The sequence below is a fragment of the Atractosteus spatula genome, chromosome 9, assembly GCF_055471065.1.
Source record: "Atractosteus spatula isolate fAtrSpa1 chromosome 9, fAtrSpa1.hap1, whole genome shotgun sequence".
Taxonomy (NCBI): domain Eukaryota; kingdom Metazoa; phylum Chordata; class Actinopteri; order Semionotiformes; family Lepisosteidae; genus Atractosteus; species Atractosteus spatula.
The window spans coordinates 11,395,399-11,418,705 of NC_142714.1; the positions used below are offsets into that span (position 1 = coordinate 11,395,399).

The 23,307-nt window shown below is 40.0% G+C and overlaps 2 protein-coding genes across 3 annotated transcripts; one reads left to right on the forward strand and one right to left on the reverse strand.

Annotated features, from left to right (window-relative positions):
* Positions 1-8,772: 8,772 nt before the first annotated feature.
* Positions 8,773-9,804, reverse strand: rps29 (ribosomal protein S29). Its single transcript, XM_088924843.1, has 3 exons — positions 9,667-9,804; positions 9,136-9,235; positions 8,773-8,897 (listed from the first exon to the last, which is right to left on the reverse strand). The coding sequence occupies exons 1-3, from the start codon at positions 9,726-9,728 to the stop codon at positions 8,889-8,891; spliced, it is 171 nt and encodes a 56-aa protein (XP_088780969.1). The 5' UTR covers positions 9,729-9,804; the 3' UTR covers positions 8,773-8,888.
* Positions 9,805-10,703: 899 nt separating this feature from the next.
* lrr1 (leucine rich repeat protein 1) lies at positions 10,704-23,060 on the forward strand. 2 transcript variants are annotated; one of them, XM_088926012.1, is made up of 5 exons: positions 10,704-10,773; positions 12,351-12,553; positions 15,031-15,129; positions 19,209-19,936; positions 20,581-23,060. In XM_088926012.1, exons 2-5 carry the CDS (start codon positions 12,371-12,373, stop codon positions 20,834-20,836), a joined length of 1,266 nt encoding a protein of 421 aa, XP_088782138.1. In that variant the 5' UTR covers positions 10,704-10,773; positions 12,351-12,370; the 3' UTR covers positions 20,837-23,060. The 2 variants fall into 2 exon arrangements, with proteins under 2 accessions (XP_088782138.1, XP_088782137.1); XM_088926011.1 differs by lacking the exon at positions 10,704-10,773 and having other exon boundaries at positions 12,332-12,553.
* The last annotated feature ends 247 nt before the right edge of the window (positions 23,061-23,307 follow it).

Below are 23,307 nucleotides of genomic sequence, written 5' to 3' on the forward strand. Positions count from 1 at the left end.
GCCTGTTTGTTTCTTTTCTAATAAGGAAAGCACAGGAAAGAGACACCAACAGAATGTAAGTCGCTCTACACCTTTCAGTGGTCATTAGACTTTTATGTTTCCCTTCCCTCTGTATAGTTCGTGTTGTAAAAGTTCAAAGAAGCGGAAGACAGCTGCTCCAGACCTGCATCTTTGCCAAAAGCCCCATGGCTGTGAACTGCCTCTCACTAAAAATTATTACCCTTCTCTGTGCTTTTCAAACATTCCTAGTTTTTGTTCGTGCTCTTCAAAAGTCAAAAGGTGAAGTATGGATCTGGTCGTCAGTATATGAAAATTCAAACCATTTACAGAAGTACTGTTTCAAAAGCTTAATTAACGACACCAAAAATTGCAGGCAGCAGAGGCTGAAAACATCCACTTACGCCAGTGATACTGAATGTCAATATGTCTGACACTTCATTTCTCTCCAAATTAGACCCCCTGAGCACCCATTTCATTGACATGAGGACAGATTAGGTGAAAAGTGACAATAGGAGCCTTCAAAACTGCATTACTTCTAGCTGCATCTGCATAAAAATACTTTGGAGTCCCTGGTGTATTTGGAGTATTAAAGCAGATTGTTCTTTTCGTTTTAAAGCCATGCTGATCAAGAGCAAAGGATGTTATCACCACGGAGCTGGTCATCTCAATTCTCTGTGATGGCTTGCCTTAACAAGACCAATACTACTAAAGATCATTAACAACTTCATTTTGGATTGCTTTTTCAATGTAAGAAATAAAATCCTAGAACTCTTGACAGTCAAATGAATGGATAAAAAAGTCAACAATCAAATACAGCATCAATATTGTGTAAAACAAAACAGAGCAGCACAAATCAGAATTAAAGTGTACAAAAAAGTACTGAGATTATATGAGATGTGAAAAGCAAAGTATGTTCACAGCATTTCTAGTGGCCCTAGCAAAATCTCCATTTAATGTACACATCCCAGCTGCACTGGTTTAATACCTACTGTCAAAACCTCAAAACCACTCTAGTTATCAGTAATACATCCAAGTGGAGAAACATTTCCTGAAAAACCCTGTAGGGACTACCTGCAGAAGGGAGATATTAAGCACAAGTCAAATGAAGACCTGATTTGCTCAGACATAGACTTCAGCATACAAATCACTTCATGGTATTAGCAGAACACAATTGTGGGAAATTGTTGACCTCTGCATGGTTTAAAATACTATTAATACCCAACTTATTTCCCACCAGAAGAAATTATGCCAGTGTGTTCCTTGTCAGCATTGCACTTTGATGAGATCTCCAGCTGTGACTCCATGAGAACCTTCTAATTATGTTACTTAGACATTGGTCAGGGCCATGTAAGTAAGTCATCCAAGAGCTCAGTTTGAAAACAGAAACTGGAATTGGCTGGGCATATTTTAAAGATGTTAAAATGACTTATTCCCCAGGAAGGAAACACATTATACCCGCACAAAAACATAAAACATTACATTTTAATATAAGGGTATTTTCACATAAGGGATTTGAGGTTCAGCTCTAATACCATATCTGTATGAAACAAAGCTGCAGTTATTGTCAAGGTGACTACATATTTGCATTTTCATTAAGCAAAACATACAATTTGGGTAATTACCAGCACACAAAGTAAAAGATCCTGAGGTTCTGTGAGGGAAAAAGGGAAACTCTTTAAGCAAATGAAGCAAGCCGGGCTTTAAAATGCAACCCTTATACTGACAATGTTAACAAAGCCTACAAATTCTTTACAAATGGTTTCAAAACTGATACTTCAGCAAATTGGTGCTCACCTTATGGAAGCTCAAATATTTTAAGTACTTGTTTAAAATAACTGACAGGGTTTGGGTCAAATATGTGAAATGTAGCGTGTGTGCAGCAATATTTTTATACGATCTCCTATTTTTAGTTGTGACAATCCTATAATGAGACTATATAAGAGAATATTTGGAAAAAACTATGGAAAAGATTTTAGTATTGGCATTTTGTAATAGATGTATGTTATCTGATAAGACAGGTACTTTATACTTTTCCTGATAGCAATGATTGTCCAGTCAATCAGCTTATTATGGCAACATCTGGCATCATGAAATTGTTCCAGAAAAGGCAGATTAATTTTCTTACACATTCTCTAAAAAATACTCCACAACCTGAACAGAACCATGTAAACATGATTTGTTTAAAAGTAGACTGTTTCTTGGCACTTCATTGAAACTAAACTAGCCTACTGTACGACAGATTCTTTCATACGTTTATTCTGTAAATAAGAATTTGGCCAAGTAGGAAAGTGTGCATTTAAGGTCAATATATTATGATCATGTATATACCTTACGTTCAATATTCAAATTTCACAGCGAACAGCAAATTCCAAGAATTGAATGCTTTGTGAATGTTTGGAATATTGGGCGAGGTAGGTTTGGTTTAGCCCTCTGGGTTCATGGAAAACCTCCTGAGCACCGGATGAGTGCAATCCAGAGGATTGAACCAATGTGAAGGGGGGGGGTGTGAGGTCAGTACACAGTATGTACAGTAATGTAGCTAGTTTCGTAATGATGGTGATCAGGTACAATGGTGTGAGATAACGTGTTCATTGTTATCCCTCCCGAAATTCAGTTTATAACTTCCATATGGAGATTTTTGTGATTGTTTTTAGAAATATATACCATATACGTGTCTCAAAATAGACTTACAAAAAATCTGGAAGTAATTATTTTATTTTTATTGAATTACTTATAGAATAGCCAGCAGCCATATCAACCTGCAGCTCTCAACCAGGGTCCTCACTCTCAGTGGTCATTAAAGGTCTTTAATTTCTCGATAAGAATCCTGGTGTCCAGGCCAAATTTCCCCTCAGCCTTTACCGTGGTCTCCAAGGTGTCCCCATGTACGATCAGCTTGCACTTGCCCTGCGATGGACTAGCGCCCTGTCCAGGGTGTACCCTGCCTTGTGCTCGTTGCTTGCCGGGTAGGCTCCGGCTTCCCGCGACACCATAGGGTATAAAGTGGTTTGGCAAATGACATGACATGACTTATGGATCACTAATTCTTCTGATTTTATTTTGTACCTCAAGCCCTGTCTGTCAACAAAGTATGTTATCATTGCATTTGCCTTACGAACATACTCAGTCTGTGCTGTCTGTATATAGTGAGATACAGTAATTGTCTTCAAAGGTAAATTATGAGGGGGAAGCTACTAATTGACAGTTTGCTGTACATAATTACTGAATGTGACCTTTGGTTTGTATGAAGTTGTGTGCTATTAAATGCCATTTCTTGCGCCAGCACTCTGGAAGTTCTCGACAGATGTGGAAGAAATGAGGTTGTGCTCTTACACTGGTCAAGAACAAGCCTCCATAACATTCAGTTTTTTCTGTTCTCACCCCGACACTCATTCCTCCCTTGTATGTCTCTCTGTGGGGTTTTCTCTCTCTCTCTCTCTCTCTCTCTCTCTCGCTAGGCTCCTTAGATCTCTGAATTCCCAACATCAAAACGAAATGTTTCAGCCGGCTGTGTTTTTGAAGAACTGAAGGCAGAAGATGGTGCGCTGAGCTGTGAATTCCCCCCGCTGGGGCCCGGCGCTCCCTTCACTCTGAGCAGTTCATCTGGCAGAAGCTGCCGACGGACCAACGCTGTCGTCATTCTAATCTGCTCGTTTCATCTGACATTTGTCAACATGCCGCATTCTTGTCCCTGCTCACAGTCCCGTCTGCTTAGCATTTCCTTTATTCCCTGTTTCCTCTTACTTATCTGATTTTTTCCCCTCTTCCTTGCGTTGTTGAGTTCTCATACTCTAGCCCAGTCATTACACTGACCTTCTGCTGTGCGCTGAATTTCAAGGCCTTGCCTTCTAACTCCTTGAAAACCCCTGTGATAGCATCATGGCACCTGCGCTGTTCATTCGGACCGACACAGGAGAACACAACAACGCCAAAGTGCAAGTGTCTTAAGGAAAGCCACAAGAAACAGCGTACAAAGGTGTTAGAGATCAGCTCTTTTGTTGGCCATCTTTGATGGGGGATCTGATTTTTTTTGTTGTATTCTCAGCATAATTACAATTTCTGCATGATGAGGAAGGAGGATATAAAAGCAGAAAAAGGGAAAAATAGGTTTCATACAACCATATTGTTCTAGCACAAAAGCTTTTATGGCCAATGCGGAAAAGGCTGATTCTAAGACTCTAAGAAATTATAAGTAAGCTTATAAATAAGTAATCGGTTCAAATCAATTATACGGCAGGCTGCATAAATTAAAAATGAAAGTGTGAAAAAATAAAAATAGCTCAGTTCTCTAGGTACAAAAGAAAGTGTTGAGGTTATGGAAACAGTATAACAAAGCCCCTATACAAAGTGTGCCGGTTTAGCACAAGGCTGTGGACATGTAACAGCTATGCTAAAAAGAATTAATGAATGACATTGAACACTGAGTGAAAGTACAGTTGCATAAGAAAGGACGTCCTTTCATTCTGAGAACTCCACAGAAGCTTCGTTACAGGCAAGGAACAGAAACGGCAGGTAGACTGGTGCTATGTTGCCATGCCAACAGCAAAGAAAATATTTTCAATTCATCTGCTTCACATGAATCGCTCAGATAGCCTCCAATGATGGAGAACTGTTTCGTAAGACATGTCAGTTTAATGGATGACAAAACGAAGGCGGCCCAAGCTCAACCCCAGGTCTAACAGGCCTGCTGAAATCATCGGGAAGCTTTTCTCTGAAGCACCCCATTACAACCCCAGCTGGGAACACTTTTATGCATCAGCGCAATCCAGTTCATTCCACTTCATTCCGGGGCTTTAGAACTCCAGGTGATCTCTTAGCAGCCATTCGCCAGTACGTTTACATTTAGCCTCACTCCTGCTTTCAAAATGATATAGAGCGTCAGGGGCCGTTTGAGAGGAATGAGGACTGAGCACGTCCCGGTCTCGGAAGGCACAAGGACACCTATGCGGTCTCTAGTCCCTACATGATAAATCAGCCCTAAGCATCCCTGAGGAGAGACAAGACATTTTCTGCCTGCCTAGAGGGCTGATGATCACATTTGTTTGGATGTTGTGCCTACAGCAAAAACTATCAATACATCATTGTATTGGGCAGTGGCAGAAGTATGTTTCAATTTACGCACACAGTTTAAAGTTTTGCCCCTTTATTTTAGTTTGATCTTGATGGGGGAAAAAATCCCACCTCAGCCACTTTGTGGTATATACGGCAGATACTATTTCAAGGCAGAAAAAAATGTCTATAGGCAGGCTGAGGTGTGCTTGAAATTCTCAGAACATATAACATACAGCTCACAAGTGAGAAGAGGCCTTCTGACCCTTCTAGTCTGTCTGGTTGCTAGGAACTAATGAAGCCAAGGATCTCATCCAGCTTCCTCGAAAGAAACAGGGGTTTTGGCTTTGACAATGTGGTCGGATAGCTTGGTGCCACACTCCCAAAACCCTCTGTGTTTACAAGAGCCTCCTATTCTCAACTTCAGAAGCACGTCCCTGTAGTTTCTATTTGTGGCCCCTGGCTGGTGTCTCTCTGTCAATTCAGAAGCCCGCTGGGTTGTCTTTGTCAATGCCTTCGAGGATTATGAATACTTGTTTTCTCACTTTGCAACTTAAGACTTTGTTGTGTATACATCATACGGAAATCTGTTTGCAGGAATGTTTGGTTGTCAAAAAATCATGATAAAAACATAATGCATATGTTCACAAGCATGTCATTTTTCCTCCATGATAATGATTCATTATCATGATGGCAGATATGACTGATGCACTGTAGAAGATAAACGAGAATGCAGTAAATCTCCGGATTAATGAGTAAGCAAAGACAATGAGACTGGAAATTAAACACCAATATAAACTGGACAGCAAGGTAGATGGTATCTATTTTGTTTAATCTGATTTAAACAGCAAAGTTTGCAATATGTCTGTAAACACTCTGCTATTATTATGTAAGATATGATGGTTAGCATTATGATCACTGTACATGTCTGTATCTTATTAGATTTTAAAAGATTGTCACATTCTTTCTTTAAATTGAAATCTCAAGACCTTTCCGAGCATTCCATTAAAAATTTTTTGTACAAGTAGTCATAATTCAATATTTCTTTAAACGAGCTTAAAAATAGAATAAAAATGATCAGGTTACCTGGATGCAAAATTGGTTAACAGCCTTTTAAACATAAAATAATCCTAGCAAATTGCATCTTCATTCAATCCTTTCAGCATTTTTTCCAGTCATTACAAAGCAATGATCTCACGTTCTCTGTACATGTACAGTGGAGCTCCTGTGCCATCTAGTGTTATTTCACATCTTATTCAGAACAGCCAAGGACAACATTTCCACAGTTACTGCGAGTTAACGATCTGTTTACTTTGTCAGCCTTTAGAGTTGCTCATTAGCCACTGCAATGAATGATTCTGCACACTGTACGCACAAATTGCTTCACAGGTTATTTTTTCCTTCGCTCCAACAGTTCAGATCTAAATCGGGGGTCAGTTTGAAACTCCAATACTCTTCTTTCTTCAGATCATCCTTCCTCATCGACAGTGATGGGGATATGGATTAGACAGACCATTAGTTACCAAATGCAGCCTTTAAGGCTATCCGATACATCATCTTGGATACAGAGAGAGTCATTAAGCCTGAACGAAAGTATCCCAATCTAAAAGTTAAAAACATTCATGAATGCCATCATAAATATACTGCATTGGTCTGAACTTACTGGGCATTTTAAATCTAACGGCTCATTCATTGTAATAGAAATTAAACGTATTAATGAAGGTTGGGATCTCTTTAAGTGGTTAAAATATAGATGTGGATGAAACCAGGCAACTGCAGACAAGCAAAAACTCATCTGAATGCCAAAATGACCTTTAATATGTCACTTCAGTACTATTATCAGAAACAGGATTTCACACTAGGCCATGTTTTTTAATAAATCTCTGTTAAGGAAAGTCCAATTGACCATGTTATGGAGAATCTTAAGCTTTGCTATTGAAATTTAAGGTCTGCGGCAGTAGCTGTTCATTTAGCTGAGTCATTTCCTGGGATCAGTTTTCTGCCTTTCGGTCGAAGGGACCGTACTTTGTGCTTGGACACACAAGAGCTCAGGTAAAGCACAACCTACAGTGAAATCTTTCACTTCCCCTGGGGTCAGGCCCATGCACACACCCCAGCCTTTGAAAGGGAAACAGCTGTCAGTGCCTGATTCTGATAGAAGGTGTACAGCACAGATCCAAGAGGATGTCAATGCGCTCTTGGGCTACAGACACAACCTTCCCATGATGGAGTTCTTCAGATCCATCATGTCATTAATTAGTGGTAGTCGGTGATTCCCAATTAATGGAAAATCACTTCTTCCTGGCATAGCTCAAGGCCACCTGGAGCCCATTCTGGAAGGACAGGGCTGAAGGTAGGACTACACCCTAATCGGCACATACACACGCTCAGGGAACAATTAGAGATGCCAATTAAACCAGGCAGCATTTCTACATTAGTTATAACGAGCTTGGAACACCTTGCAAACACCTACAAGACCACCGAGAGAAGGTGCAAGCTCCAAGAAGACAGCAGAATCAAGAAAAGAGCAAAGGATGCAGAAATGACCCCATCTCTGTGCCATCCAATTTACAGCACATTTAATCACTCTGTACCCCTCAGGCACCAGATGTCCCTTATTTAAAACGTTCTTATTTATGATACCCTTTTAGAAAGAGAAGATTTAGGGTATCCCATCATGTAAATTAGACTACACAAGCTGACTGCAATAAGGTGGGGCATAGCTGCACAGCAGCTCTCACAATGCTCCATCACCACAAGCTTTGTAAAGTGTGTTAACAATCACAACTGTTCAACAGAAAAAACTAGCTGCTACTGGACCACCAGGGCTTGAACCGACTACCCCCGTGGTACAGCATCACACGTACACATTAACACAGGGCTTGCCAATACTCATGCTGGAGACCTCGGTGTCTGCCTGTAGTACCAATTGCTTCATTGAATGAAGCTTTCATTTCATAACAGGGTGATTTAATTAGACCTTTTTGTTCAAACAGGAGGGAATTCAAATCCTGAATTAAAATTTTTTCCAGATAAAAAACCTGAACACTCAGAAAATCAAAAACCTAACTGGCGAATTACACCTGCAGACTGGACAGACAGGAACAGAGCCGGGAAGCATTCAGACATTTCTGCAGTCCAGCAGGGAGACGGGACCACGTTTTAAAGGTGAGAACAAGGCTAGTATTTCCAAAATAACTAGCAATGAGAAAGTAGAATAAATCCTATTTGTAGTCGTAATTGGACTTGAAAAAAATCCCAAATCGTGCTGCCACTATTGTTAAAATGTTATTTTTGCAATGAAATCAGAAACCAACACTCTTGTGGAAGGAGACTTCACATCAGGGAGAGGCATCTTTAGGGCAGAAGCCCCAAATATGGTCCTCCAGCTTTTACAGGTTACTTTGACATTTTATTTTTATAAACCTGGAAGGTGGTGTTCTACTAAAAACACCATTTGGAACAGAAGTCAGGATATCATTCAGCACACAGGGACCAGACCTCCTTTCGTTTAAACTACTAGCTCAATGGATGGATTGCTTAATAAACAAATGTTCCTCATCTTAAAATAACACAGGAGACTCAGGTTAACCCATGAGAATAACTCCGGTCTCTCCGGGACCAGAGCTAGACACTCCTGCCTTAGACAAATGTGAAATAAACCCAAATTATCCCGAAGGAAAACCAAGCCATCCTGAATCCAGATCAACACATGAGGCAGGATAGCGGACAGCAAACATTTTATTGTATATTACAACGTAGCCCAAATGAAAGTCCATGTTGACATCTTGGCACCGCTGGGCAGCAATGAATTCAGTCCAATGAACTTCACCGCATAATTAGTCAAGCTGCAAAAAATAATGAACACTACGATCAGAATGGTTATTTTTTTTAAATCCCTTGCAATGTCTTTCCAATTAATTTAAAATCACACATTAATAGCTTAATTATTTACTAACACATTTTACAGAGTTAAGTAATATTAGTCTCTAATCGTTTTCTTAAAAAAAACTGATAAAGCATAGCTGCGAGCAGTGCTAGAAATTATCAATATTTTCACAGTTAACACCTGACGACTAGACTTACCTTGACAAAGCCGATGTCCTTCGCGTACTGTCGGAAACACTGACGGCACATGTTCAGACCGTACTTGCGGATCAGACCGTGTCTGTTGGAGCATACTCGGCTGTGAAAAGTACGAAGATCGAGTTTACCGGGCTTAATATCACAACAATGGAGGCATTAATACAATTCACTACTCGGGATCTCAAGCCCTTATCACCCCCTACGCGCCATTATTGTACATTACAGCCCGACTGTACTCGCAAAAGGATACTTTAATACTTGTAAAACTACCGTTTTCTTTCAAGCTACTGTAAGTAAACGTCCTGGTTTGCATTTAAGTACGATATTTAATATGAAGATAAGGTACATCATTATACTCATTTTAAAAGCCCGGCCCTCTAAGCGGCAAAGAGACGCCATATTACCGGATCACATTCCATGTGGCTGAAGAGTCGATTTATAAAAACTCAACTCTCACTTAGCATTCTACTCTGGGACGGACTCTGCCTGTTACACGGGCTCCAGATGTAAAACATGACGGGGATAACTAACCAGGATCGTGATCCCTGGCCGAATTTTCGTGGGTGACTCCAGTAGAGCTGCTGGTGGCCCATCTTGTCTCAATCGCTCGGATCTCGAAAAGGAAGAGGCTACCCGGCGCATGTGCACGTCAAGCCTCCTCCCTGCCTCACTTCCTGCCATAAAATATCCCGAAGGTCTTGGTTTTGTAGTTTTTTAGGACATGGTGTTTCACTGAAGTATGACATCTAACCTATCCGAGGACTCCCTCGTACACAAATGGATACTTAGGGGACGTGTGTTGGAAACTTTTACACGAAGGGTTGAGGGAGTCTGAGAGAACGTACACAAACATGTTATCGAAACTGACACACTGGTGTCTTCCCCAAAAAAACGTTTAATATTGTTGGGACCCCTCGGGGAAGGAGCCAGGGTGCAGATTCATATTAAATAAAATAATTAAAACACAATACAAATTAAAAATCAGGTATCATCGTCTAATCCATCAGCTGTAAACGTACTTGTTAAATAGACATAACATGTGCATACTCCCAATGTGACCCTTCACCCATTCTTTACAACAGATATTGAGAGAAAGTGGATTCAGTATAAGTGTAAGCTCTTTTATTTAATTCATTATTTACTACACTGCCAGCTGCAGTTACTTTAAAAATAATGCTCGCTTTAATCGAGTGTATTTTTACAGTCGACCAGTAGATGGGAGCATTGATCTATCGTGTTTTGCATGTTTAACGTCATAAGGAAAACAAAACGTCAAATCGTGTTGAAGTAGTGCAATTACAAAACACGGGATTTGTTTTTTAAATATAATGTTATTTTCGCTTTTAAATATTTCATGTTTTGACATAAAATTTAAGGACATTTTCGTGATACTTTAGGTCGTTATTTTTTATAACACACACGCGTGAACAGGAATTAGCACTCTCAGCCAATCAGCTCGCATCTTACAAGGCGGCCGACGGTTATCCTTCTCGCCCAATCAGCGAGGGCGTTGTTTCCAGGGAGCTGTTCTTTGGCGCGGGTTTGCTTGACTGTTTTGAATCCTTTTCCTGGTCAGTGTGTTTTTTTTTTTACACATCAGGAGTATGTTCTTGTCCTGCTGGATTTACTTTTAGTGTGGTACGTATAGCGTGGAGTATTTTTTGTTATTTAATGTGACTTTGTGTAAATTACCTTGAAAAGACAGCAAGCGGTAAAGTCTGCTCTTTGTGGGTTGTTCCGTGCTATTGATCTTATTTTTAAATAAAATATTAATTAATTCGCGACGGGCTCAACAAGGTTTACTATAGCACTGGGTTCAAAGGGAAAGGCATTAAATCGCATTAAAAGACGTCTGTATCGACTCAGTGATTTGATCATAATAATTTACATGTTTTCTCAAAGCCAGATAATATTAGCAAAATGTTACATTTATCGTGCATATGCAAGAAAATAAGCATATTACTATTACCAAGTTGTTTACTCGAGTAAATGAAAGATTATAATCCTAAATGTTTTTTTTTACTAATGTACGTCAATCACAAAAATGTTTTCGATATTTATCTGAGCTCAAGTCGCATCACAACGTTCTACTACATTGGTAATTACTTGCTTAAAGACGAGTAGTTCGTGTCTGTTTAGGAAATATATTCTTCTGATTTAATACTTGTAAAGTTAACCTAATCTATTCGGGTGCGTCAGATGGTCTTCGTTTTATCTTTGCTTTTGCCCATTATTAAAAACAGAGTAAAAAAATATTTTTTATAAACTAATACTTTATAAAGTATTTTGCTCCGTTGCCCATTTGTAAAACCGCAATCAAGTATGATTCTTGTTCTGTGTGAGTTCGCGACACCCTGCTTCACATTTTAGCTTTTTAAAACCTCTAACCTAGAAAATCAACAAAATTGAGTATTTTCGTTCTACCTTCATGTGATCCGAAAAACTTGATTGCCCTGTGAAAAAAACAGCAGATCGTGCTGGAAGTGCTCCCTGTGTTTAGTGAGAAACCTGCAAGGTGTTGGTCACCAGGAGATGCTTGATGAAGTTAAAAAAGTTACGGATACAGCACTTCAAACGTTGCATCGTTCACTAAGAATTAAACATAGATGTACATACTTCTCACACGCCTTAATCTGTCAAAGCAAAAATACTACCCACGCTCCCATGAATAAGAACGGGCCAGCATAAAATCAAAACTGCTATTAGGAATGAGTTGCTGGTGCCTGTGGCAGCGATTCTCCCATCCCTAGCGAGGAGACGAGTAAATGCCTGAACTCTGGCCCACTTGGCAGCAGTCCAGGTGTCGTGGCGGCCTGGAAGAACCGGGGCTGTCGATGCTGGATTTGGAGTTGCACGAACACTTAAAAGGGGCAGGCGGGACTCGCTTTGAACCGCCGAGTAGCTGTCGCGATTAGAAAAGCATTTACGACAGCCGCAGTTGTGATGCGGGTTGTTTTAAAAATCGCCGGCCGTAGCCGTGCAGCTTGTTGAGAGGTTGGGGGTGGGGGGTGTGACGAGGGAAGTGCAGTGACGTAGCGCGGCTGGCTTTTGTGTGTGTGTGTGCAATCCCGCAGTGGCCAATGAGCAAGTTCAAAGCCAGCCGGCTTCGAATGGCGGCCCTGGTGACGTAGGCAGCCGCTATTCGGCAGCCCGTCTAGTGACGCCTCCTTATTGTTGATCTGTGTTGTTTTTCCTCATGGATTTTAATAACCCAGGTCTCAGTCCTCGCTTTACGATGAAGCTGCAGTGCGAGGCTGAAGTGATCAATCGGATGCTGCCGACCTACGGGGTGAGAAGCCGCGGAAAGGGGACGAGAGCCGTGCTGTCGATTGGGAGACACCTGGACAAAACCACCACGATCAACAACGTCTATCTGATGATCTGCACGCTGAGGGACAAGGCTGGTTCCAAATACAAGGTTAGTTCTTCAAAGTTGTGAGGCGTGTGTGCCATTTTTCTTTCGGTTTCTGAGGGGTTGGACTTGGTCTGCTGCTCTTGAAAGTGTAACTTGCTCTTCACTCTGGAGTTCCTCAACGAGTGAAGATTATGTAATGGGGAGGGCAAATGCATAACTGAGATAAGTGACCCTATTTGTTAGATCTTCAAGACCAATGCAAATGCTCCACTAATGAGGTTTGGAAAAGTAACTTAGCAGCTTGCAGAAACTAATCCATTCTTAAGACTGTGCTAGGGTTAGTGGGTTGCATCTGTTGTTGCTGAGTGATGGAAATAAGGGTTTAGATTTCGTTCATTCCAGTTTTACATTTTTAAAATCCTGCCCAGCTGGTTTTTCTCTGTGTGCCTGTCAATGTGACAGAGGAGTTTTGAAGACAAGCTACTTGGAAAGCATAAATAATGCAGGTAGGTTTGCTTGAACTGTGTTGATTACTGAGTAAGCAGCTCTGTATTCAATTAGGAGCCTCACTCCAGTGTGAGGTGAAACTAACAAGACAGGTTGCAGATTACTAAGGAGACAGCACTGTTCGGCATACCTGGGGTATGGTAGTGTTCAGAAAAGCAAGAAACTTTGCAAGGAGGATAGAGTCTAGACAGTAGGTTTAGTGGAATCTAATGATCTTTAAACCGCACTGTAAGTGGCATTGTCTGTTGTGGCTTGCTTTTGCAATAACATTGCTCAGTGCCTGAACAGGCTATAATATGCATTGTCATTTCAGTTCCTCTAAGGTATTTGACAGTAAAGTAGAAATAAGCCTTATTAAATTCCATTTTTGGTGTTTATTTGCTAGTCAGAATAAACAATTATGTGAGATCTTTCAATCTGGTTAATGTTTTGATTTAGCTGAGTGTACTTGATGAGCCTAACCTAAGTGTTTCTGTTGCTGAGTTTGGACTAACGGTTTGGCTGTGCTGTTTGCCTGCTAATGTGATTGTGAAAAATGCTGGTTGTACTGCTCAGAATTGTTTCATTGTCATATTTACAGATTGATCTTCTAGGGGTCACTGGTCCAAGTAATTATTTCAAAGATGTATTAGTTGAAATGTCATCGGGACTGGTCTCACTTATTCCCAAATATGAATGATTGAGATTATGGATAAATTGGTCATTATTGATTATTAAAGCTCCTGTTGCACTGTTTTTAAGAGTTAGAATGTTAAATCTGGTGTGTTGGCTAAATTCTACTTCGTACTTGCAAGATATCCATAGAATTCCCTGCAGGCTCCAACCTAGAAATAAACTGAAGTAGTTATCGCTACATAATCTACTATATAGTGGGGCTGCTGGTGCCTATTGGCTGCTGCATGTCACCCAGGTGGGTGCACCTTCAATGGTAGATGAAGTGGGTCCCCTGCACTTTGCACTTAGTGATTTTTGGGGATAAAGTGCTTTACAAATGACATGGATTCCACTAATTATAATATTGAAATTAAAAACATGCATTAGCCTCCCTTGCTGGTTCACACTATGATTGTTCATTGTATAATTTTCTGATTCACAACAGCTATATAAGGCATGCAGCCAAAGTAACAGACGTCACCAGGGCAGTTTTCAGACATGCTTTTTGTGAGCCTCAGAGTGTACCGACTCACTCCTGCTACTCCCATTGGGCGTAGGTTGTGTAGGCTCTAAAATCGCAGTTGAGGCAGCTGTTTTTTCTTGCAGGGTGTATTGTTAGTGCTCCGTATTTCTGAAAACAGATTTAAAGCTCCAATAGAAAAGTCTGTGAGTTTGAAATCCAGTTTTTTTGTATGAGAGCAAACTGAGATGTAGTGTTAAGGCACTTGCAAATACAACCAATTTAATACAGAGACATACATTTGTTTGTGATGAACCACCTGCCTTCTGATAGAGGGGAATTCCCTGCGGCCTCAAGACACTTTGGACCAGAGTTGGGAGATTCTTGAGAAGCCCAGCGGTTTGAATCCTAGCTCAACACAAGCAGTGCTCATTCATATATGTATGTTGGTGATGTATTGACCTAGTTATTAAATTAATTTTGTTTTCTGATTTCTGAATCAGGATCCAGGCATGGATCGCTGTCCAGCTGTGGTAGTCTTTATCTCCCAGTAAAAAAAGGAGATTTAGAATCTGACCAGCATACATTCAATACAGAATTCACCCAGTGTTATGGTGGAACATTTTATTGTGTATTTGTTTTTCAATTGGAATTATAACCTGCACATCAACAAACTTTCATGGTTTAAAAAATATATAATGTAGCAGTTTACCTGTTAGTCTACAGAATTGTGCTGCTCTCTGATGAATCATAGTAAATAGCTCCCCACTGTTGTACTGTAGCCCTTTTTTTGTTGTGATTAACAGTAGTTAAGCTGCACCTTCATACGTAATACAAACAGCATGTTTCCTTGATTTGACATGCAGTGCCATTGTGTTGCTTTTCATGTCTTATTTACAAAACCATTTATTTCCCACAGTTAAAAGAGAACATAGAGCAGTTCTTCACCCGATTCGTTGAAGACGGAAAGGCTACAATAAGGCTGAAGGAACCTGCAGTTGATGTCTGTCTGAGTAAGGTATGGGCCTGTGTTTGGTATGTTGCTGGGTTAGCAGTTTGCTGAGGTTATCAAGGAGAGTGTTCGGTTACAATGCCTCCTGCTGCAGGAGTACTCCTGCTGAAGACACTGATAAGTTTGAAATACCTGTAGATTATCAGTGCGGTGACATTTAGATTTTCCAGGGGATTTCTTTTAAAGGGGTGTTAGGAAGGAAGAGTGCAATTCAAACCACAATAAAAGTGAAATGTGAATAGGAGGTTTTGCACATTACTGTATACATCACAAAATAGACCAGATTTACAGGTATGCAGAGCTCCATATTCTGCCATTCTGAAATAGGCAACAAAACATCCGGTGATGTGAAAAGGCCCTATTACACTGTAAACAAGCGGGCTTATGAATACATCTCTTTTAGTCCAACAGAAATATCGCTCTCGATCTTGAGACGGTTGTGCCAACAAATACAACTTACGTGATCTGAACGCAGAGTTAACAAGTAAGAACGCTTCTGTGGTGAAACATCTGCTGCGCAGCCTGTACTTATTCGCTCGTATGTGACATTACATCAGTTACAGAGACCAGTGAGCGAGAAGGGCTGCTTGACATTGCAATTTGCACAAAGTCTTGCCAATGGTGAGACCAGGGGTTTGTGACAAAATGGAAACAGTACATTTTCACAAGCTCACGATTTTTTGCTAAATTTGGAATTTGGAAAATGTTGTGATAACATCAATTAATGTATTTTGTTACTGAGATATAATAACTGGTCTGAGAAATTGAGACTGCAGTTCTACTTTAATACTTTTAGCCAGAACAGTATATTTCATTTTTTTTATATGAATGTACATTGTCTGCATTGCTTTATTATGCACTGCATTATGATTCTATCCTGCAAAAGGTTTTTGGCTTGCATGTGAATACATTTAACAATAGTAAGGGTCTGTGCAAATTACCACCATCAAGTTGCATGCTTTCCATATGTTTTGTAAGTGTTTAAAATGGATTGGCACTATTGTATTTTTGGTGACGTGTAAGGAGATAGTTTTGTTTCTGTGCTACTTTTTCATGAAACACTCAAATAAGTAATTTGCTTAAAACATAAATTTCCAAGAGTGTGCCATTTCATTATGTATCTGAACTGAATGGTAGTGTTTATTTGTTTGCTTGACATTTGTGACTGTGATGGAGGATCTCAGTCTGAGCCTTTGTTGGTGTGCAGCCAATCAGATCAGCTCCTGGTGTGCTTGAGAACAACAATTGGATTGCAATGACCTTTCCTCTAGTTTCCTGAAAGCAGTTTTTTTTTACCGTGATTGCTTCAGGATTTTTTTTAATCCGTCCATGGCATTGCTCCTTGGCAATTTGCAAGGTGTTAGGAGCTTCCATGTGTAGCATTGAGAATAGTGGAAGAAAAGCGTAGCATTGAGAATAGTGGAAGAAAAGCATTGTACTTGGTGTTTTCTCAATTAAAATATTTATACAATGTTTTTCACTTGAGTAGAAATTGTTCATTCATTTCCCGGGAATACTAGATGTATGGTTGGCTGTGTTACAGATGAATTGCACAATACACTGATTTGTTGGTTAACATTCAGGTGTGATTCCTCCTTTCTCTCTTCATCTGATTGCTCCGAAACCATATTCAGCAGCCTTTGCCAGTCATGAGGCATGATGCAGCGTTCCTTGGTAAAACTATACCACACAATAGTGGTTTTGACTGGCAAACGGGAAAGGCTTTTGTCAGGGTTTTTCTGGAAACGGATTACTAGATTGTAATCTAGAGGTTTTGTAATTGGTATGAGTTGGCCTCTGCAGCTTGTCCTGACACACAGGCTTGCATCACACAGACATTCTTCCCATAAACACTTCCTCGCATTTTTGCACCTTTTCACCAGAGGAGCATTAATCATTCAGTTCAGTGGAAATGCTAAGCACCAGGAGCACGTGTGATGTGTCAGAGTCAGGAGGCTTTTCGGACCATAGAGCTTGTTTGGTTGCTATTGCTAGTAGTTCACTGAATCCAGATTCTCATCAAAACGTCAGCAGCATCGTTTTAGGAAAGATGCAATGGTGTTGACTTTGACAGTGATCCTTGGTCACTTATTCCAGACTACCTCAAACCTCTGTATAGTTACAAAAACTGAGTTAGTTCTCAGTTTTAAATGTACTTCCTCTTTGCATTTGTGTTCACTGGATCGTGTATCACTGTTGATTTATGAAGGAGTCTATGTATGTTAAGTTCCTCAATGCCTTTGAGGATTTTGAATACTTCAATCGGACCTCCTTGTAGTCCTTCCAAGACGGAAGTGATTAAGTTCCTCTAGAGTTTTGGCGTACAACACTCCTTTAATCCTGAGAATGCACCTGGTCACTGTTTTTTTTTTATTGATTCCGTAGTGCAATGTTTTTGTGTGGTGACCAAAATTGTACGAAAATGTTTAATCATCTTAAAAAGGTCTAAAAAGATACATTTGTACAATAGTCACATAGAATCCCTTGAATTAAACTGCACACTTTCAGCTATATTGTAACATTCTGTTTGACTTTTAAGTGCTTCCACACATTATCTCGACTAGAAAATATAAACGATGGCAACATAAGCACCAGAGATATTTTCATAAGTTCCTTCTTCCAACTCCGTTTCTTGTTATTTGTAGGTTTTTTTTGCTACCTGCACCCTGTTCACTTGTTTACATGAAGAGACTACTGGTTTGTCCAGTTTTGATTCCCGTCTACTGTATTTGAACCATTACAGCTTCTGCGGCCTCCCACACCACCCATTTTGACATGATCTTCCAAGCTTCACTAGTTTCTGGATCGTTTATACAAACCAGAAGGAGCAGTGATCTTAAACAGACGCCAACAGTGCTTTGGTACTATTTAGGGAATGAAGCAGCGGAAGGAGAAACCCTGGGTCTGTCACAGAGCTGGTGTTTTTATCTAGTGTGTCCAATCCGCTTACCTGGGTTGGGTCTGAGTCAGGCAGTGACATGGCAGGAAGGAAACCAAGGATGGTAGCTTGTTTGGACTTGGAACTTAAAGCAGAGAAGAAGGGTTTTTGTTAGCGAGCATGGCTGATCTTTTGAGAAATCACTGCAGTGTAAAATAAACGTCTACACAATTCCTGAAATCCAGCCAAGATGGAGTAATGAATAATGCCTCTGTGTAAATTTTTGTTTTTCAGAATTTTTAATTGACCCTTTTAGAGATTATTTCCATGCGGTAACATGCGTCCCGTAGTTGGGTGTGTTCATGGTTTTTTTTTCCTTTTGTGGGACAGCGAACATCAGCTGATAATTACAGAGCTGCCTTGTTGTAGTCATAGCCTTCTTTTGCTCATTTCAGACACACCCCTCTGAGTTTCACACATTTCCCATAAGAAGCATGATGGGACAGTACTCATTCTGCTGGTTTATTTCAGCCTTATTTGTGGACTTCTGTTGCTTTACCGTTATACACATACAGTAGCAGTTATGGTGGGTGCTGTATAAATCTATCAAATTATGAAATACACAAGTGCATATGTTTTTTAGTAACACCATTTCTTAACTTTCTAGTCCAGATTTCACATGCATATTTAAAAATGTTTGATCTGGTCTCTTACAGTTGGATTTTATGAAACATTAAAATAAATTGATAACTTACACAAGCATGTAATACCATGATGGAATGCATATAAAATGCAAAAATCAAATTGTTTTTATGCCGTTTTTTCAGTGTTACAGGATTTTCTTGTATGCACTTCAAAGTCCAGCATTTCACAGCAAACAACTGAATGGGGTTGAAGTTCTGTATATTTACAGTTGAGCTTGTTTGCACTTAACACTGACTAGATTCTGTTTGGTAGTATGTTTGTGTGTAGTTCCTTTAGCTGTGATATGGTCTTCTGGGAGAAGCAGGTTTTAGCTGTACATTTTATGGCTGCTGGAGTGCTTCCTTAGCACAAGTAAGGCATAGCCTCCAGTTCCAGTTTGGGAGTGTGTACCCAGTTTGGAGTGAAGTGTTTGTCTGAGTAGGGTCTTAAAACTCCAAGATGCAGATGAACAAAGTTTTTGTTTTGTAATTGTGCTTTTGTCTTTTGACTTTTTTTTTTGCAGGCAGATGCTAACAACCTGAAGAATTTTCTTTCTGCAGCCAGGCTGGCTCACAGAGGTGCTGATTTAGATACCTTACCCTTGTCAACTCTCACTTCTGTCAGGGCCCGGGATGTGGAGAAACCAAAGAGCAAGCTTACCATCACATCCAAAAAGGATTACCCTCTGACCTCCGGTTTCCCTTACTCTCTGGAGCAGCTGCAAGTGTCCTACTGCAAGCTGTCCCGGGTGGACATGCGCATGCTGACGCTGAAGAAACTGCGCAAGCTGGATCTCAGCAACAACCACATCAAGAAACTTCCAGCCACCATCGGGGACCTGAGCAGTCTGGCTGAACTGATCCTGCACAACAACCACTTGGAGTCATTCAGTGTAGATCTGTGCCTCTCCACTCTGCAGAAATCTCTCCAGTACCTGGACCTCAGTCAGAACCGGTTGCATGGTCTCCCAGCCCAGTTCTGTCAGCTGCGTGAGCTGGTTCACCTGAAGCTGGATGACAACCAGCTGGTTCGGCTGCCCTTCAGAATTGGGCGGCTGTCTAAGCTACGCTTTCTCTCTGCTGCTCGCAATCAGCTACCTTACTTGCCCAGTGGTTTCCGCAAGCTGTCACTGGAGAACTTGGACTTGTCTGGAAACCCATTCAGCCACCCCAACCCTCTAGATCACACAATACAGCTTAAATTTCCTCTTCCTCTGCTTGAGATGGCTGCAAGAACAACAGTTAACCATAGGTAAGCTGTATATCATTAGTTTTATTGAAACAGAAGGTGCTGTTGGTGATTATACTGACTTTGCTTTCAAAGGACACAATCCGTGAATACCTGTAGTGCTCTCATGAAGGGCACTGCAGTAATTTAGATTTTGAGATTTTGCGCTTAATCTGAACAGTTTTAGTCATTCCAGTGCTGATTTGCTCAAGAAGAGCCTGTTCGCACGTTGTCCACTCTTTAATATTTTAGTTGTTTTATTTTACAAAAAAATTTGAATCTCAAACGAACTATTTTCACCCCCAGAAATTTCCGTTCTGAGATGTCTTAACCTCTTTCTGTATCTACGAGGACCCTGGTTACATCTTTGCATATTTTTCCAAATTGTGTTTCTTTCGATTAACAATTTATCCTTCTCTTTTCCTGGTACTGTTTGTACCGTGTAGGTCACTGTTAGAATCCTACAGCGCAAAATAGGAAATGTTTTCTTGCTTTCCTTTCAATTGCATCTCCAGCTGCCTTATTACAGTGGATAAATCTGTAACCTGGAAATGATTTTCTATCTGTTTAGTCTTAGTTTTGATTTTGACTTCCGTAATAGGAGATGCAAAGAAGCATTTGCAATTTTTTTTTACCAACTTTTTAGCTTCTTGATTGTGTTGTTACAGAATACCGTATGGGCCACACCTTATTCCAGCTCACCTGTGCCACGATCTGGAGATGGCTAAAACCTGTGACTGTGGCAAAGCGTGCCTGAGCTTCTTCATCCAGACCTGCGTCGACATGAACCTCCACCTCGTGTCCCACACGGTGGTGCTGGTGGACACGATGGCAGGCACAGAGGCCCCTGTGCAGTGCCACTTCTGCTCCCTCACCTGCTACTCCGAATTCCTTGACAAATCCCTGCAGCGCAGCACCAGATGACCCAGGATACACGGCTACAGCGTGGTGGTTTTAACCCGACAGGCTGTGGAGCTAGTGAATTCCCGTAACACTGATGGTGGTGGTTTGGACAGCATGTGATAGTGTTAAGCGTACTTGTGTTTTCTAACCACACATGACGGTCCTGAAGCATGGGCCGCACTATGAATGGACTCTTGTCTGTCTCCAAATATAGTGCTTTTCATGTGATGTCCTCTGTGGAAGCCAATACATGTGATTTTAAACACAAAATGACTGTTCCTCGTCTTTCTTGGAAGTGAGGGGCAGTGGGTTTGTGAATTGAAAAATGGACCTGCTATCCCTACAGAGAAAACCTGTTTAAGAAGGATTGTTTGCAATTAAAGCTTTAGTACAAGGCTGTAGGGTTCAGCTGATGTATATATTGTAAAGCTGTTGGGCATTTTCTGGATGATGTGGATTTTTAAATGTCTGTTTCTGTCCCTTTTAATGTCTGTCTACTCCCATTCAAGAGCATGTGAAGAATATAATCACAGATCAAGATTTGACTTGTCTAGCTGAAATGGAACATTGTATTTTAGAGTTGTGAAAAAGCAGAAGTAATTGCTTTTATGGGATGTGGCAGAGGTATATAACATTTGAAGAAAACTAATTTAGCCCATGAAATACAGCTGAAAAAGCATCAGTTAGGAATAAACACCTGACTGAATAAGAGACGGAGAACAAGACCTCTGTTAAACTGTGAGATTCTTTGGGTCTGCCAGTTTTAACAGCAGCTTAAGAGGTTCTATTGGAACAACTAGCTACAATGCAACCTTTTGGATTTTTTTAGTATTTCTAGCACTGCATTGGAATTTTTCAACTAGTTTGTGTTTCTCTGCCAGCATCAAATGAAGGGTTCAATATTGTAACCTCATTTACGATTTTAAAGAGTATATGCAATCACTTTCAGACCCTTATTGTTCTTTCCCAGCATGAGCAACATCTATTTTTATCCTTCCTAGGAAAACAGTGATGGTGTACTTCTGCATTTTCCAGTTATAAAGGTCTGAGATCTTAGAGGTACAATTATCGCTGTATGTTGACTACGTGATCTACTTTGAAAAATCTGTAAAATTAGACATTTGTTTTGGTGAAGGTGTTTAAGTGGAGTCGATGTATGTAAGGATGCAACATTACCGACAATGTTCATGTGCATTGCAAGACCTGCAGTACCACTGAAATCCTCCTAGGTGGCACTCATTCATCACAGGTCCCTTACATACAGTATGCAAGGTGCTTGAAAATGGGACCTACAATAAAGTTTTATTCGGTAAATTGCTTTAACAAAGTGTTGTAGGTCTCTTTTTTTTATAATGATTATATACTGAGAGGCACTGAAAAAAGGCCCCTTATTATATAATATTGTACAATGTGCATATGAAATGTGAATAGGTTTTGTTTGTTATGAAAATGTTTTATGGTTTTTCTGAATATTAAAAAATTTCTGCTGTCCTTGAAGAATTCATAAATTGTTTAGGATAACACCTTTTAAACGATTGTCACGATTTTTTTCTTAATTGTGAAAAGTATGTTTATTCTTGAACACTATGATTGTTACCACTGAATGTCACAGCACAACAATGCAATGGTTTTATATACCAAAAAATCCATTTCTATTTTGCAATCCAGTTAAATACTGTTATACTTTGGTTAAGAATGAACACTTCAAAAGTGAAGTGGCTTTTAATGCCACTCCTTTGTGGTGTAGAAAGTGATGGCTAACAAACTCGTCACAGTGATAGTATCCTTTTTTGTGATTTGTTTGAGAAGAAATCTTTTTCCCACACAGTGAGTACTGCATCTTTTTAAAACAGTTGAAGGCTGACACCACTAAAAGTATTTTAAGCAGTTTTTGGATGATATGCAGTTTGACCACAACCTGACTGATGGGATTAGTCTGTTTTCTAATACATTTTACTCCAAATAAGTTTTTGTTTTGAGTGATCTTCTGTTTTAAGACATTACCTCATCTGAACAGAAAATGAACCCAAACGTATTTTCACTCCTTTTGCTTCCCAGGGGAAATATCAGTACATGTCCAAAGTTGTTTTCAGATTGAGTTTGGGAGGTACGATTTAGCCTGCATGGTAACTAGAGAGTAATGTGGTGATATAAAATATAAACTTTCTAAATGGTTTGTCATGGATAAAACTGAAACCGAGTGCTGTACCCATGATAGTGAAAGAATTTAATAAAAATGTTCCTGTATATTTTTTTAGTTTTGCGTTTCTGTTAGGATCACTGGTTTTATCCTTATTCTGTTTGATCTCATGCGGTAACTGGAAAAAAAAAACATTATAAAAACGTGTTTTGCACAGGGCGGTTGGAAAAATAGAAGAATCTTGCAAGCTGCATTTCTTTGAAAACGGATCAAGCAGTTACAGTAGATTTTTTTTTTACTTTATTTAATATAAAGTAGTTTTTCCATCTGCCGAAAGCCTCTTTAAAATCTA

Bases quoted from the DNA above. Each gene is read 5' to 3' on its own strand.
- lrr1 (XM_088926011.1), top strand. From the start codon at position 12,332: ATGGATTTTAATAACCCAGGTCTCAGTCCTCGCTTTACGATGAAGCTG. The intron at 15,130-19,208 runs GTATGGGCCTGT...TTTTTTTTGCAG, and splicing joins TTGATGTCTGTCTGAGTAAG to GCAGATGCTAACAACCTGAA. The intron at 19,937-20,580 runs GTAAGCTGTATA...GTGTTGTTACAG, and splicing joins AGAACAACAGTTAACCATAG to AATACCGTATGGGCCACACC.
- rps29 (XM_088924843.1), bottom strand. From the start codon at position 9,728: ATGGGCCACCAGCAGCTCTACTGGAGTCACCCACGAAAATTCGGCCAG. The intron at 9,236-9,666 runs GTTAGTTATCCC...TACTTTTCACAG, and splicing joins GGCCAGGGATCACGATCCTG to CCGAGTATGCTCCAACAGAC.